Below are 17822 nucleotides of genomic sequence, written 5' to 3' on the forward strand. Positions count from 1 at the left end.
CGCCTGGACCTGACTTTACCGAGCGCGGAAGCTCGTCGCACGTTGGTCACCACAGCACTCCAGAAGATGGATGGTTGCACATCTTCTATTTGAGTTAACTGGTGTCTTATCTCTTTGGGGAGAATTTGTTGTGGGTGTGAGTGCCCACAGGTATGGCTGGGTGCTGAAGTGAAATAGAAGATGTGCAACCATCCATCTTCTATAATGTCATCCAAATCATAGGGGTTCATCCAATCATCAGGATTTAATAAACAATTTTTGTCTAATTATTCCAAATTTATATCTTGGCATGATTAAGACTTTCCCCTCACAAATCACTAGTTATTGGAGCTCTGTAAAGACCAGTAGTATGTGATATGATCATTAGTATGGAAGAATTTTTTTCATTCTTTCTTTGGTTATTTCTTTGTTTCTTTTTTGTTTGTTGTTTCTTTCATTCTTTCTTTCCCCTTACAAACAGTATTTTTTTTCTTCTTTTTTCTCGAATGCAAGATTTTACCATTGATGCACAAATCAAAATAAGAAATGTATTTATACTTTCATGTATTTTCCTTTATTTCCCACCATCTTCATTTTTGGTCATATAATTGATTTTAGAATATTATGACAAGGCAAGAACCTAAACTTTTACTGTCTTTTATAAGTGCATTTGTACACAGGTTTAAAGAGGGGGCAGTACAGTAATGGAAAATTGTAAACATTTTACATTTGATGAAATGATTCTATCATCAGATAAAAATATTACATTACAGAAAGATAGTAAACCATTGGTAATAACATCTAACCGCAAGATATACCACTTCATAGGTATGTAAATTAAGTATAAGGGACTGGCTTTAATAATATACTTTTTTTTTTCTTTCTTTCTTTAAAGAATTTGTGGGCTTAACTAGGTGGTAGAAAGAAATTCTTGTATAATATGAGGGAATATTTGTTTCATGGGGAAAACCTTCTGGATGATAAATTAATCTTATGTAACAAAGGGACTGATACACACACACACACACACACACACACACACACACACACACACACACACACACACACACTTTTACACACACACACACTCCACACACAACACACACACATACACACACACACAACACACACACACACACACAACACAACACACACACACACACACACACACACACACACACACACACACACACACACACACACACACACACACACACACACACACACACACACAGTCACTCACTCACTCACTCTCCTCTCTCTCTCTCTCTCTCTCTCTCTCTCTCTCTCTCTCTCTCTCTCTCTCTCTCTCTCTCTCTCTCTCTCACTCTCTCACTCTCGTCTCTCTCTCTGGATAATGTAAGAAACTCCTTTTTTTCCAAATCAGAGTTCGACATTGCTATAGTAGCTATCATTGTGTTATTAATGAATTTTGAAATAAGTTGATTTTACCAGAGAATTGAAATTGTGGATATTTTTAGCATTTGCCTTTCATATCAACAGTACTTTTTTTATAGACTTATGATCTCATGAATGTTTTTATATATTATCCACTTTGTTATAAATGTTAAGATTTTTTTTTTTTTTTTTTTTTTTTTTTTTTTTTTTTTTTTTTTTTTTTTAATGATTGAAATTTCATCTGGAGAGATTTCAGTATAACATAATTGCCACAAGTGTAAATATGAGTAGAAATGATAATAAAAAAAAAACATACAACAAAAAGAGGAACACCAAAATGTGACATCTCAAGTAGATTCCTTTTTTAATATCTATTTGGATTTTACTATCTAAAGACTCAAAATCTTGCATGCTAGTGTTCTTTTCTTCCTGTGGGTATGTTTCAGTTCATCTTTGATTTACTCTGTATTTTTGTTCAGTTGTAAATGGGATTGAATGATGAATGAAGCAAAAGGGATATTCACTCTTTGACAAGGCAGGCATATGCTTCCTTCATTATTACAATGGAGTAATGAACAACTCCCACTTCTCCTTTATGAATAATGTTGATGCTGTACCTTTACTTCTAAATTATTATTCTATTTTCTAAATATTTATTCTTTATTTATTCCTTCTGCCTCTCTTTTTTTTTACTATGTTTTGATGTGCAGAGTGAGTTAGATTATTCTACCATATATTAATCTGTTGATGTCCAGAGGGCATGTACATATGCCCTGTCCTCTGTGATTTTACAATGTTACCAAGGAATCAGTTGCTATCCTGCCTAACCTGCCCGTATACCATATTACTTGAATTCTTAGAGGGAAAAGTTTTTAGTTTTAATATCAGACTGAGGATAATGCATTAATAGGAATGATAATAGTTTTGAAAGTAAACCTTTTTTTGCATGAAAGATAAAAGACTGATGGAAACAGATATGGTCAGTTACACCAAGTAATTGACTCCTTGGTGACTAAGCGGTCGTGAAGGCATTTATGTATAAACAAAATTAACAGAACAAAACTTCAGGGAACAGTACATCTACCAAGTGTAAATGGGTTAACTTACAAGCAAAAAATAGCTAACGGGTCTGGGAGATTAAAAAGACTAATTTTGTCTTCATTACCTGTATAGAATATATACAGAAAAAGAGAAAATGCATTTGGCTGGATATTTTGTTGGGATTTGATACTAATATATAAAAAGTCTTTAAAATCAAGAAGACTTGTTTTTGCATGTAACATTGTGTATTGTAGTTATCAAGGTTTAGGCGGTACTTTATTGTTTTTAAAATTGGTTTAATTCAATTTTTCTTCCTTCATGTTTCAGTTCATGATCTGTTGGGTAGAGGAATAGATTTTTGTCTTTGCATGTTTATAGTATAATTGGCTGTGTTTAGGTATGGTTAGCAGGGAAGAAAAAACTAGCATTAGAGTATGCTGGGAATAGGGCAGTCTTTTTGTTAAAGAGACTTACACTACAATTGCACTGTTCTAACAAGGTTAGAGTAGCTACATTTCCTTTGGATATTGGTTTGGGGACAGTTTTCTTGAGAATATTTATTTTTGCCCCTTGTCCTGGTGATGTATATCTGTATATGTATATTATATTATATTATATATATATATATATATATATATATATATATATTATGTATATATATATATATACATACACATATATAATACATTTTTAAAGAAATTGAAATTATATAACCCCTTGGTTAGTCTGCTATTCTTAATGTCGAACACTGATTTACTGCCATTGTATATAGTTTCTTTATGTGCTTTATGACATGTTTCCTTTTTCTTCTGATCATTTGCTTTTGTAAGTCAGTGTTAAATGTATTGTAATCCTGATCCTTGAAGCATATTTATTTTGTCATAAAGTCAGCTATATTCACTGCTTTATATGTTGTTTCGAAAGATTGATTTCATAGGCTTTTGTGTCAAATAGTACTTAGTTTGTGGAGTTTGTTTTTAAATGTTGAATAACTTTAATACATGTACAGTCTGGGACAATTGAAAGAACAGGATCAGCACCATATCCCCTTACTGGTGTTCTCCATACCTGGTAATACTGTTATGGGACATTGTCAAGAATCAATATGTCTGTGTTGTAGCTGGCATTCAGCACACTCTGGTTGGCACTTTTTGAAAGTTTACATTTTAAAGTTAGTGCAAGAATCTAACCAATATTATTCAATGTTAAAATGAGAAATGTGTCCAAAAAGAGCTTATATTTATGGAATAATTTTTTGGTCCTGCAACCTCTAGATACCTGCCTTCAAGGCCTCCATTGTGTAAAATTCTATACTATTTTTGCCAACACATGCTCTATTTGACAAAGTGATTTTTTGTTTCTTATTAGATTCTTATGTATTTACAGACATGTATAAACTTTCAACAAGAGTGAAAGATGATTAATGATCCATCCACAAAAATTTGGTGAAAAAAAGAGTGAAGTAATGAATAACAAGTTGAAGATTAACAGGGATCCCCTGTATATGAGGATTATGAATATGGTACCATAACAACAGTACCAACTAATGGTATTGATAATCATAGTGAAATGATAGTAGTAGTGCTTCTGCCACTAATGATAAGGATGATAGTAATGACAATGTTAATAATAATAAAAATAATAGTAATAATGATAAAATATGATCATAGTAATGAGAATAATTATGATTAATATAATAATAGATATAAAGGCAATTATGTTAATTTATATCATGATTTATAGATATAAAAATTATAATGAGTTTTGAAGAAAGATTTTGAAGATCTATTATTTTGAATTATCATCAGAGGATGAGAATAAGGGAGGGAGGTTGAGGAAGAAAGTTTAGATAAATGATATTTAAATAATTTAGTTAATTTCCATTTATTACAATGGTTATTCTTATGTTTAGTGCAAGAGACTGTCTGTTTGCTTATAAATTCCCTTGTGCAAGGAATGACCGGGATACCATCTACTGGCAGCATGGGACTTGAATGCAGGTCAGTAAGATTGCTAGACAAGAACGCTACCACTCCACCACGCAGCTCATGCTCAGCAGTTGAAAGGAGACATAAAGCCTTGCTGGAAAGTTTGCATATACGCACCAGTATTAAGCCTCGGCATTGGTATATTATAAATAATACAACAACATGTATGATGCTATCACAGAGATCATTTAAATGATTACTTACTTTTTACAATATGTCGGGTGTTTAGTGACTATTGCACTATATTATAAAATATGGACAACTTGAATGCAATTATATAAAGGTTGCAAGACTCAACAGTTAGTCTATAAATGTTATGTTTTTCCTTGTGTACACAATTACTGTGATTGTATGAAATTATGTAGGTCTGATTCTCTCAGTGGCTGCCTGTTGATCAAATTTCATCTTTTGTAATTAATTATATGCTGAATGCAATTGCAATCGAACATTAGTGATTCTTGTAACTTTCACATAACATAGTATTGCCAGGTGTAGGGAACACCTGCAAGGGATTATGTTGCCTGTGCTAATGAATTATCATTTATCCCTGACTGTACAACTTAATTTAGAGATTTGTTTGTACTTTAGTAAAGTTTATTAGAGAAGCTAAATACTCATTAGGTACTGTATATATTGGGAAGTAATATTTTCTCTAGCTGCATTCTGGTATTACAAGTTCTGTTTTCTTGTAATTTTTGTGGAGTTAGTAGTTTTTTTTGTGTTTATGTATTCATTTGATTCACCTGCAGACTGATCCACTGTACTCTTCGCAACTTAACAGAGAATTGAATATGACAGTATTCAGAAGATTCAGGATCCTCCAAAATTTTGGCGTTTTTGGATCTGGTCCGATATACCAGGTTAGACCGCACTCCTGTTTTCTCCATTTTATAAATAAATGGGGGACAGCAAGAACACTTGTGGTGCGCTACATGCTACACTCTTTTCCCAAATGCCATGAAGGTACACATAGGTCATTGGTTTGGAGGATTTTAAACATTTAGCAGTTTGTGCAATCATGTGATTAGGTTTTCACTTCAGTAGTACACAACTGAAGACTTTGAAGACTGAATCATCTTGTTTTGCCATGCTACAAGTGAAGGATATTTCCTGTACATTATATAATAGTGCTAAATAATCTAAATCATTAGCAAGATGTTCTGATATAGGTACTCTTTTTTATGTGTATGATTTTGTGTGAATAAGGAATCAGAGAAGAAAACAGAAGATATTAAACATCATTTATACATATTGACCACCTCCAATATGCTGCCTAGTTCCTTCACTAATCCATTATTATTTTAGAATTCCGTAGGCCACTGCACTTTCACACCCTTAGTAAATTTACCTAAGGGAATGATAGTGCTGGATAGTAGAGATATTATAGTGTACATTGTGCATGTTGCAGTATTCTCATGGACAGAGTCACTACCAAGTCAAGGAGAGCTTCACTGCTGCTCAAAGCTCTTGAAACTATGTGTGAGGCATTAAATCATTTTGTGCTATCAGCACTGCCATAAAGCTTGCACGGTCATAGTCATGACTGTGCAACCCTGTAACCTACAAACACTTGATGCTGCATGACTACTAGTTTCAGAGATGAGGTTGTAGACCTTCTATCACAGATCAAGGCAAGTTACAGTGCAGTGCTTAAAATACACTGAGGTTCTCTTGAAATGGAGAAATTGACTGGTACTTGAGCTCTAGTACTGGGACCATGCACAGAAAGATATTGTGCCAGACATGCATATTCCTTGGTAGTAAAATTATTTCCTTATGATGTAAAGGACAGGAAATATCACTGAAACTTTCCAGTGTATCCATAAAGGATTTGCAAGCATTTTATACAGGTGCTTTTTTTCTGTGTAAGGGAGGTTTAAACTATTTCTTAAGGTGCACAGTTATGAGAATTTTAGTCCATATGTGGAGACAATATGGAAAGTATAAAATGGGGAGACAGTCCACATTTTTTTATGGGGGAGGGGAGAATCGGCCTTATTATAACTTTAACCCAACCACTATGGATTTATGTTCTGTCCCCTGTAGTTTTTTGTGAATTTGTTACATACAGATGGCTCCACATGTGCCAGCCAGCAAGGAGTCTATCAGTAGGCCCTAGTGACCGATCCTGATTTCCCCATTCCTTGAATTGGCAGGAAAATGTGTTTTTCTTTTTAATACAGTTGATATCGATACTGTTATTGTTATTGATGTTATGATTATTAAATTGTTATTAAAAAATGAAATAATACAAAAGACCCTTTCCAAAGTCAAGGAAAAGGGTAAGCAGATGAGTTAGATAGGACTAATAACTTGAGTCCTTGGTGATTAAGCACTTGTAGAAGCATCTGTGTAAATACGATAAATAGACTTATATTACAGTGGGCATGGCATGTATTCTTGCCATCCATGCCAATTGGGTTAACTGGTTTGATAGCCAGTGTTTTTCTAAATACTAGTTAAACATATTACATTCACAGAACACACTGTATACACATATTTTTCACGATATTATGTAACAGTTACTTGATTTTGTCAGTAGACAATTTTTTTGTATGTGAATTTCTTTCCTTGATTGATTTGTTTCCTTTTTCACAATTTTCTGAATTCTCTCCATATTGTTTTTAGTTTGCAAATGTCAGGCTTGTCAACAATACAAGGGCAACAGTTTGGTTTTGTAAATGCATTCGGCATGAACACTGTCAGTGTTGATTATAGTTGATTTTTTTTTTTTTCTCTCTCTCTCTCTCTCTCTCTCTCTCTCTCTCTCTCTCTCTCTCTCTCTCTCTCTCTCTCTCTCTCTCTCTCTCTCTCTCTCTCTCTCCCTCCTCTCCCTCCCTCTCTCTCTCTTTTTTCTTCTACATCTTCTTGTCAATACTTCCCTTTTTTCCCCATTCTATAAACATTATTTTTTTTTTTGTCTTTTCCCTTCTATTTATTTTGATATCTATACTCCCCAATCCCTTGCCGATTGTTGTCATGGGAGGGGCTTAGGAGGCAAGGATTGGGACCCAATGCTGGGGAATTTCCCTGCCTTGGGACTCAGCCCTCGACTCAACTAATTTTGCATGGTCTTTTTTCCCTTCCTGCTTTTTCGTTTCCGTCCTTTCCCCAATCCCTCCTACTATCCACTTCATAAGGTGTGAGAGCCATGCTGAAAGGATGAAAGGCTGCCTTTGTGCCAGTCCAGAACGGCCAGAGGGAGCCATAGGTATGTTATTCATGTTTTTGTCTAGCCCTTACCCCTTCAAGGGGACCCTGAGGGGTGGACTGTTTTTCTCGCCAACATACTCCAGGCATACCATGGTCATTAATGAAGATGTTATACCCTTATTAGGGACAATGAGGCTTGCCCCTACATCAAATAGCCCCACCAATCCAAACTCTCCTAATTCCCAGACCCCTGGCTCTCCTTTGACCACGGCTCCGAACGCTGCAACTACTACCCCCTCCTCATTACCTACTAGTACATTATCCACCCAAAACATCACTCAATCTCCAGGAGACATTCCTACTCTCCCAACATGCTCAACTTTATCAACTTTTTAACAAAAATTGGTCAGATTATGGAAAAGACTTACTCACCTGCCTCATGTATTATGATGTGACATCAGTACAGTGCTACTCCATTTCTCCAAGAGGTCATTGTAAGAACCCCACTAACATTGCCAAAATTATTTTCCATAGACATGACCTTCCCTTTAATGTTTACATTGGTGGAGAATCCCTCCCTGTCTACCATATCAACCTCCTCCCCATCCTCCCTAAATGCCAAAATTATTGGCGTTTAGGACATCCTGCCAAATATTGCGGTTCCAACCCAACCTGGTCATACTCAGTCAAACTGCTCTGCAGTCACGCACATGTGCCAACTGTAGTGGCCCCCTTAATGTGTTTTATGGGGCTGCCCCATCTACAAATTTAAGTTTGAGGTAGCAATTCTCAGATTCAGACTTGGACTCGTTCTACGTGAAGCCAGACAGGAAGCACGTTGATGAAGGTTTTTCTTACTCCCTACTCCAGTAATGTTGCTTGCTCTGTCCCTCCCCCTCCCTCCCAAAACATTCCTACAGCCTCCCCTATACCTATCCCTCCTCCTACATCTTACTTCCCCACTTCTACCTCCTACCTTCCCCAGTCAAATTCTTTTGCCATTCTAAATCTAGACACTCCAATCTCTACTGCAGCTCCAACACCTTCCCCTCTCCCTCCCCACACTACCCGCAGCAGACAGACTAAACGTTCCACTTCTTCTCCTACCACACACTCACTTCCACCTACCTTTGCCTCTACTCCTTAGACACACCAGTCTCCTCTTCCCCCCCTCATAAGAAAACCTTTGTCTCACAAAACTCTCCAACCAACTCCCTTTCAGAAACTCTTAAAGATATTCAACTTATCTACTCAAGTCCCAAACTGACACTCCTCATCCACCCTCAAATTCCACAACTCCCACTCACTCTACACTCAAAGCGACTGCTGATATCCATTCTCCTCCTACTCACATCCCCCCCTACTCCCTCCCAACACAGCCCATCCCCCTTGCTCCAGCTCCACCTCCATCCCCTCTATCCCTTCCACTCCCTCCTGGATACACACATGAATCCCCTATGTCACAACTATGCCCTTCCCCAGATCCTCCACCTCCTGATACCCCTCCCGATACAACACCTTCCCCCTCTCATTTCTTATCTCACCCCCTAGCTCCTTCCCCATCAAATTCTCTAGCACGTACTGTAACCATTATCACTCATAGATCAACTAAAGTATAGAATGGAATATTTGTATACATATCCTTCACTTGATCTAAACCCCTTACCTAACCCTACCTTAACCCATCTTTAACCTTTTCAATATTAATCTAGATAGTTAACAGATAGCAACTAACTACTAACTCAACTGCCTTACTGTACCTTCCTAAAGTGCTATATTACCTTAGATGTCTAGCACATTTAATTTGCTTTTAACCATTAACCATTGATATCTATATCAACACACAACTATTCTTTGTTCATAGTGATTACCAATTTCTTCAGTTCCTTTTTTACATCATAGATAACAGGCAAATGTATATTGAAAGTCAAGAAGAGAGAGAGAGAGAGAGAGAGAGAATGTGTGTGTGTGTGTGTGTGTGTGTGTGTGTGTGTGTGTGTGTGTGTGTGTGTGTGTGTGTGTGTGTGTGTGTGTGTTGTGTGTGTGTGTGTGTGTGTGTGTTTATATGTGTGTGTGTGATGTTTATATATATACATGTATATATATATATATATATAACATATATATTATATAATATAGTATATATATAACATGTATTTAATATAGTATATATATATATATATAACATGTATATAATATAGTATATATATATATATAACATGTATATTCACACCAAAATTACCAGCCATATTCAGTCAGTGTTTCAAAGTGCCATTCAGAATTCCACAGTGATTTAAAAGAACATTTTTTTAGGAAAAAAGTCCATTATGGCTGATGATGGCTCATGTTTTGATTGAAAAGTCATGCACCATTGAAGATGGAATATTTGCTGTTTCACCAAGGATGAATGGGATAAGTGGCAAAAGTTACAGCCACTTGTAGTCTCTGAAGATGATGTGGAGGATTTGGAGAAGTATGATGTTGAAGAGACAATAGATGAAATCTATAACATCATTAAGTATGCTAAGGCTAATGTTCTTAGAGAGAAAATCCATGAATAGGTGAATACCAAAAATAATGAATATCCAACATTGTTGATGGAGCTGTACAGACAGAAGATATATGCAGAGCAAGTTCACGTAGAAGAATACAATGAAGGAGGAGGAGAGAGAAAGAAGTCATCTTAGGCAGGAACAGTGGAATCCATAGAATAAAATGTCATATTTACTGAGGAACAGGGATTATGAATAATTGTGATCCCTGGAACTGTATAATAGAAATGCATGTTTGATTTTGCCATGAAGTAAAGATCTTTCAGTTCCATTTTGTAGTCATAAAGCACAGCTAATGTATTTGTTCTTTGATCATGAAAATGCACTGTGAAATAAAGGTCATACAGTTATATTTTCTAGTCCCATACCATTGCTAATATAGTTGGTAGTTAATTTTCTAATATTGTTTGTATGTCTTATGCCGTTGTTCCGTATTTGTTTCATCAGAAGTCACAGAATGAAACAAACTAATCAGAGATTAATTTTACCCAACCAGCTGTGCATTCCATATCACCACTGTTGGCCCAGTTTTCCTTAGCATTAATACCCATGCTCAGTCAACATCAGGCATAAAAGTTTTGTACAATTTATCATGCTGCAATGAATTCCCAGAACATAGAGAACTTGGAAAGTCTGCATAGCTTGCATTGTAGGCAAGAGAGAGCAGCAGGTGTAAAAGATTGGCCTATGGTGATAATAGTTACCTCTCTAATAACCATAAATTCTGTTAACCATTCTAATGAATTTCTCAAGTATTCTTGATAAAAGAGATTACTCTCTCTCTCTCTCTCTCTCTCTCTCTCTCTCTCTCTCTCTCTCTCTCACTCTCACTCTCACTCTCACTCTCACTCTCACTCTCACTCTCACTCTCCTCTCCTCTCCTCTCTCTCTCTCTCTCTCTCTCTCTCTCTCTCTCTCTCTCTCTCTCTTTTTTTTTTTTTTTCTTTCTCTCTTTCTTTCTATCTCATATATGTGTGTGTGTGTGTGCTTGTGTGTGTGTGTTGTTGTGTGTGTGTGTGTGTGTGTGTATGTGTGTGTGTGTGTGTGTGTGTGTGTATGCTTGTGTGTGTGTGTGTGTGTGTGTGTGTGTGTGTGTGTGTGTGTGTGTGTGTGTGTGTGTGTGTGTGTTTGTGTGTGTGTTTGTGTGTGTGTGTGTGTGTTGTGTGTGTGTGTGTGTGTGTGTGTGTGTGTGCGCACGCGCGCTAAAATATCACTTTCGAGTGTAACATTGATTGATCCTTCCCCTTTCTTATTTTGTTAATGATCCCATTGTTACATGTTACTTTATTTTACCCATTGATACTACACTCTCTGCTGTGTTAAGGGCTTCAAATGAAAGCAAACTTTGTTTAAAAGAAAAATATTAGCAACATAAAAATCTCACTTCTTTATGTTAATAAAGATATGCTCACTACTCAAGTAAGGTACTGGTAACCAAATCACCTGTGATTTCATTAGATAATAAGAGGTATTTCCATTGAATGTCTAGAAGCACTGTGCCATCACTTTACAATTTTTTACATACATATGTTCATGATTTTCTTCTGGAGAAAGTTAAGGAAGATCATACTTAACACAATATTCATACCTATGACTTCAGGAGAATCACTCACGCCGCATGGTGACAGAGAAGCTACTGCAGTATGCATTTCCTGCTTCTCACAAACTGCCATTCTTTGCTTTTGAGTATTGTGAGCAGTATCCAGAAAATGGCTGGACTGTTTATGAGCCTATTGCTGAGTTAAAGAGACAGGTGAGTGTAAGAGAGAGATGTTGGCCACTTTTTTATATTATTTGGTAGTAATAGTTATTTCTTGGTTGAAATGCTTGATGCATATTTCAGTATTTATATTTATTGCAGTTAATGATTGAAATATTTTGGATTTTTTGTGTATTTTTTTTATTAACTTTTTCTGAAATTACCCACAGGTTAGTCAGAATAATTCCTTCCAATCAAACCAGTTAGGCTGACAGAAGCTTTGATATTCCAAGATTTGTTGAATCATTATTTACAAACCAGTTCCCTTCCATTATGCTCTTAACAATTAATACATGCAATTCAGGGTCTGCCCAATGAGTCTTGGCGCATCACGAGAATAAATGAGGACTATGAGCTCTGTGAGACATACCCTGCTGTGTGGGCAGTGCCAGCAGCTGCCTCAGACACAGACCTGCGCAATGTGGCAGCTTTCAGAAGCAGAGGAAGAATCCCGGTATGTTTGTACCTGAGAGAAGATGCTGTGCTAAACAACATGTAATATAATGTCAAAAAGTTACCCTTAGAAAGTAGGTTACCTTGTCATTGCAAGTTGCTAGATTTTTTATCTTTATTTATTTATTTATTTATTCCTTTTCCTTTTAAATTTGTTTAAGCATTTTAGGTAAAGTCTTAGTGCCATCTTCCTTTCTCTTTCCAAAGGTCCTGAGTTGGATTCATCCTGAGAGCCAGGCCACCATCACCAGGTGTGCTCAGCCCCTGGTGGGTGTGAGTGGGAAGCGCAGCCGTGATGACGAAGCTTACATTCAACACATTATGGATGCCAATGCTCAAAGTCACAAGATCTTTATCATGGATGCAAGACCAAGGTGAGTGGATTCAAAATTAAAGTATGTTTGTATGTGTATATGTACTCTTCCTCTAATTTTAAAAAAAATTTACTAATGGATAGTTTTAAACTGATTAGAGTATTGAAAAATTGATCATTAGAGAATCTATATTGAACCCTTAAAAGCCATAAGTCTTATGTCTTACCCCACTCACAGTTTTGTTTATTTATGTATTAAAGGCTTGATGTCACACAGCAGAAAATGTATTTTCACTTATGTTTTAAATACATAGCAAAGTTAAAGACTGTTACCCCAAGATGGTGTGAAAATACAGGGTCCTACTTACATAAAAAAATGATAAAAGTGTATTACATATAGAATATAATATTACATGCATTGAAATGTGAAACTAATCAAAGGACAAGAAAAACAAATGAAGTGGAGAGAAGCCAATCATATGCTGTCTTAACAGCCGGAATAAAAAAAAGTAGGCTAAGGTGCTGACGGAGCAAACATGTCAGAATGTGCCGACGGAGCAAACATGTCAGAATGTGCCAAAGCCATAGGCTTTGTCTCATTCACAACAAAATTTGTCATTTGTTATGCATTACATGTCTGGAGCCAAGTGGGAGAGTATGGCAACATCAGGAAAGGGGAGGGGTGGTAAGGTGGTTGTGATTGGCCATAACAGGTCAGACATACCACATTTACAAGGACACTCTCACTATTTCTCATTCATGCCAAAAAAAAGAAAAAAGATGCAGGAAAACACCCTATCAGTTTTCAAATTCATACATGATTGTACATCCAAAATGTACTGTGCCACTATAATTTTTTTTTTTTCCTTTTTCTCTCTTCCTTCCTTTTTTTTTCTTTTCTTTTCTTTCTTCTTTATTCGTTACCACAACATTTTTCTCCTTTTTCCTTGACAGTGTAAATGCTGTTGCCAATAAGGCCCGAGGTGGAGGCTACGAGAGTGAGGATGCCTACCAGAATGCTGAAGTCCAGTTCCTTGACATTCACAATATCCACGTCATGAGAGAATCCCTCCGCAAGCTGCAGGGTAAGTTGAGAAGAGACTTGGTTTCATTGTTATTAAGCATTAAGTTTCTTTGAGTGGCTTACTTGTCTGGGTCTGTGGGTGTACGGGTCTTTGGCTTGGGCCCAACCCACACAAACACTTATGCATAATACCAAGACTCTGTGCCTCCTCTTTGCAATGCTGTTAGTGCTTTTCTGTGGATGCATTTTTGCTTTATTGCCATTTTCTGAGGACTATAGCAGTAGCAGTAAGTAGTGCTATGTTGTCATTTTATGTTATTATATTCACTTCTCCATAATACACCTTGTACTCTTAGTAATGGTGGGCAGGAGTAGGTTCTGTGCATGGATGTACTGTCTGCCATGGACACAATCTTCTCTTAAACATGTCTTATGTATGGCACATTCAACCCTCATAGACTGGTGGTAATCCTGAAGGAGGTCCCTTTCCTGAAGGCTCTCTGAGTCAGCCTCTCTCCAAGGGCTTTGTGCACTCATAACAAGATGTCCCCATCAGTGCAATAATTTCCTTTAGGAAGATGTTCCCACCAACTTCCCCGCCCCCCCCCCCCCTTTTTTTTTTTTTTTTTTTTTTGTGTGTGTGTGTGTGTGTGTGTGTGTGTGTGTGGTGTGTGTGTGTGTGTGTGTGTGTGTGTGTGTGTGTGTGTGTGTACATGTGTGTGTGTGTGTGTGTGTGTGTGTGTGTGTGTGTGCGTGTGTGTGTGTGTGTGTGTGTACAGTGGTTTAAGGAGGTCTTACATAATATTTTGCATCATTCCAGAGGTGTGCTACCCACACATCGACAATGCCCACTGGCTAAGTAATCTTGAGGCAACACACTGGCTGGACCACATCAGGTGTGTTTTGAGTGGAGCCCTTAGGATTGCAGACAAGGTCGAAAGCCACAAGACCAGTGTTGTTGTCCACTGTTCTGATGGATGGGATCGTACAGCTCAGGTGAGATGTAGAGGGATCTTTGCAATGTCAGACACTTATTTATATTTACACAACAGTTCATCAATTCATTCTTTATAAAATACCTCTCTTCATCAATATGCCTTTTTTCTTTTTATCAGTTGACAGCTTTGGCCATGTTGATGTTAGATGGATACTACCGCACCATTCCAGGCTTTGCTGTCCTTATTGAGAAAGAGTGGCTCAGTTTCGGCCACAAGTTTGCCCAGGTCAGTGCCAGAATGTCTTAAAAGTTCTTCTTTTTCTTGGATGTTTTAGATTTAATAAACTTCCATCATATTATAATCATTTGATGGCAAAATTTAATCTTGTATATTTACTCCTTTTATCTTCTTGTTACAAATTATGCCACAATAAAAGCAGCAGTCACACACTTTCCTTCTCCCTATCTTCACTGTGCAGCGCATTGGGCATGGAGATGACCGGCATCAGGATGAGGATCGGTCACCAGTCTTTCTGCAGTTTGTGGACTGTGTATGTCAGGTGATGAAGCAGTTCCCACATGCATTCCAATTCACAGAGGATTTGCTCATCACTGTCTTGGATCACTTATATTCCTGTCTATTTGGGACTTTCCTTTATAACAGGTAAGAGATGATAAGTCTATTTCAACTTTTTTTCCATCTTTTTCCATTTCTCCCTCCTCTTCTTTGCTCTTCATTATCTTCTTTACATTCCTCTTCCTCTTTTCTTCTTTTTCCATCTTTGGTAAAACAGAAAAAAAAGGAGTATATGGCTGAAGAAAACAAATTAGCACCCATTAATTTTCTGCTTGTATGTCCCTCTCTATTCTCCCCTTTTATTTCCCCCAACAGTGAGAGAGAGCGAATGGAAAAGGAAGTCAAGACCAAAACAGTGTCACTATGGTCACTCATCCTCAGCAATCCTTCAGACTTCGAGAACCCCCTGTACAACCCCGCCACCCGCCACCATGTTCTCTTTCCCCTCACTTCAATGCGTCACTTGTGCCTTTGGGATAAGTACTACTGCCGCTGGAACCCTTCCATGCGCCCACAGGTACAAGATGATGGGATATTTTTTTGTAATGTCTTCTGGTTTATATCTCACATATACATCTTGGACACAAAAACACAAGTAGACACATACAAAAGTCTCTCTCTGTCCTTTTTTTGGACAAGCAGATAGAATAAAATAAGTTATAATGACATTATGAAAAAGAAATATAAAAAAAACACTCTCTCTTGTTTCAGGAACCAGTTCATATCCGCTTCAAAGAGCTGCTCCATGTCAAGGGCCAGTTGGAGAGAAGAGTTGATGAGCTTCGAAGGGAACTGGCAGCAAGGCAGACGCATGATTCTCCACGTGTGACTTCTGCCATTGTTTAATATCCAAGGAGGCTAATCAGAGTCTAGATAGTTTTTTTTTTTGTGTGTGTGTGTGTGTGTGTGTGTGTACATGAGGCAAAGTGGTTATGTGATTTGCTTTTTCATTTTTTCCCCATTTTGAGAGGAATGACGGAGGGGAAAGACTGACCTAACCATTGAGGGTTGTCAAACAAGTGAGAATTGTAGCATTGGATTTCTTTTTACATGAATTAGTCCCACCTTGTACAAAAAAGGGTGATGTTAAATATTAATTATAAAAAGAAATGACCAATACTTCAGTTCTTGGGGATAATTTTTCATAATGTTACCCAACTTGGGATCATTTAAAATTCTGTTATGGTAATGGACTTTTTTTACACACACACACACACACATATATATATATATATATATATATATATATATATATATATATATATATATATATATATATATATATATATATATATATATATAACACACACACACTCACACTCACACTCACACTCACACTCACACTCACACTCACACTCACACTCACACACACTCACACTTACACACACACACACACACACACACATAATCACTGAACAATTTAGCCATAAATAAAGCCATATGTGCATGTAAACCCAGTGTCTAGGAAGGCTCTTGATTAACCAGTTATGATTTAGACTGGCCTTTATTAGTATGTCAGATGTATGATGCATGTTGAAGATAATTATCTTTCATGGAGTCATATTTTTTACTCCTAATACAGTCATCTCGGTTTTTAAAACCTTTAGTAACCAAGTACTTGAATGTAGAAAAGGTATGAATGAGCATTAATATCTCCATAGTGTAGATATATTTGGCCAGTTTTGATTATATCTTCATCAGAAACATGTATCTCTGACAAAGATATAATCAAAGCCTGTTAAATAATATCTCTTGCATTGTGAAGATATTCAATCTTATTCATACCTTTTCTACATTTGCTACACTGTTCAAGGACTGATATATTGTGTTCTGGCCTATCTGAAGCCCTATTCCCCTCCCTCCCCTCCCCTCCCCTCGTGACCCCTCAGAGAATGTTCAAATAGTCCAGATGTAAACACAGGTGTGTTTGTGCCTATGTTTTTGTAATGGATTCCATAGATTTTTTATTATTATTATTAGAGGACCAGATTACATTGATATATATACAGTATTTAATAATATAACTATATATGACAGTCTTGCAGTATCTTTTTTCTTTTTATGTTCTTTCTTTCTGTTATTAAGGATAAGAAACCCTCAGAAATCTTGTAAACAGAGAGAGAAAAAGAAAAAGTGACTGCTGGTGCTTTATTAGTGAGTTAATGGTCATACCATGGTCTACCAAAATCAGTTGTTCATTAACCCCAAGACATGACATTCAGGTTGGAGCAACGACAGTAAAATTATGAGTTGTTCAAGAGATTAGTATGTGCTATGATGTTCCTGTTGATCTTTTGTAAATAGGAGTGTGAATATGAAGAGTGCATGGTTGGTTGCAAGTTGGAGCTATACAAGGCAGTTGCTGATTGTGGCATTTGTCTCATGTTTGTGTTTGACTTTTTTATGACTTTTGTCTGCAATAGGAAATGATTGATAGAAAGAGCTGGTGTTGATATGGCCTTTCCTTTTTTTCTTTTCTTTTTTTTGCCTTTATCTTTCCAGCCATAGCTATATTATATTGAATGTTTGATATGTTATTGTATGTATATTTAAAGAGGACTGAGTGGCAACACAAGGCACTGATTCCTTGTCCTTTTCATTATTATTGCATTAATAACCTTTGAACATGGAAAAATGAAAGTACACAA

At 36.7% G+C, this 17822-nt stretch overlaps 1 protein-coding gene across 3 annotated transcripts in view; it reads left to right on the plus strand.

The window, feature by feature from the left end:
* Positions 1-16388, plus strand: part of LOC119572568 (myotubularin-related protein 2-like) — a 29367-nt gene extending 12979 nt beyond the window's left edge. For 2 of the 3 annotated variants that reach the window (XM_037919674.1, XM_037919689.1), the window contains 10 exons: positions 5156-5266; positions 11712-11864; positions 12175-12324; positions 12531-12697; positions 13591-13721; positions 14481-14656; positions 14776-14883; positions 15077-15261; positions 15490-15691; positions 15886-16388. In XM_037919674.1, coding sequence (XP_037775602.1) covers positions 5156-5266; positions 11712-11864; positions 12175-12324; positions 12531-12697; positions 13591-13721; positions 14481-14656; positions 14776-14883; positions 15077-15261; positions 15490-15691; positions 15886-16020 — 1518 coding nt within the window. In that variant the 3' untranslated portion in view covers positions 16021-16388. The remainder of the gene's footprint in view (positions 1-5155; positions 5267-11711; positions 11865-12174; positions 12325-12530; positions 12698-13590; positions 13722-14480; positions 14657-14775; positions 14884-15076; positions 15262-15489; positions 15692-15885) is intronic. The other variant, XM_037919682.1, reaches the window with a different exon arrangement.
* Positions 16389-17822: the final 1434 nt, after the last annotated feature.

Source organism: Penaeus monodon, chromosome 1, assembly GCF_015228065.2.
Source record: "Penaeus monodon isolate SGIC_2016 chromosome 1, NSTDA_Pmon_1, whole genome shotgun sequence".
Taxonomy (NCBI): domain Eukaryota; kingdom Metazoa; phylum Arthropoda; class Malacostraca; order Decapoda; family Penaeidae; genus Penaeus; species Penaeus monodon.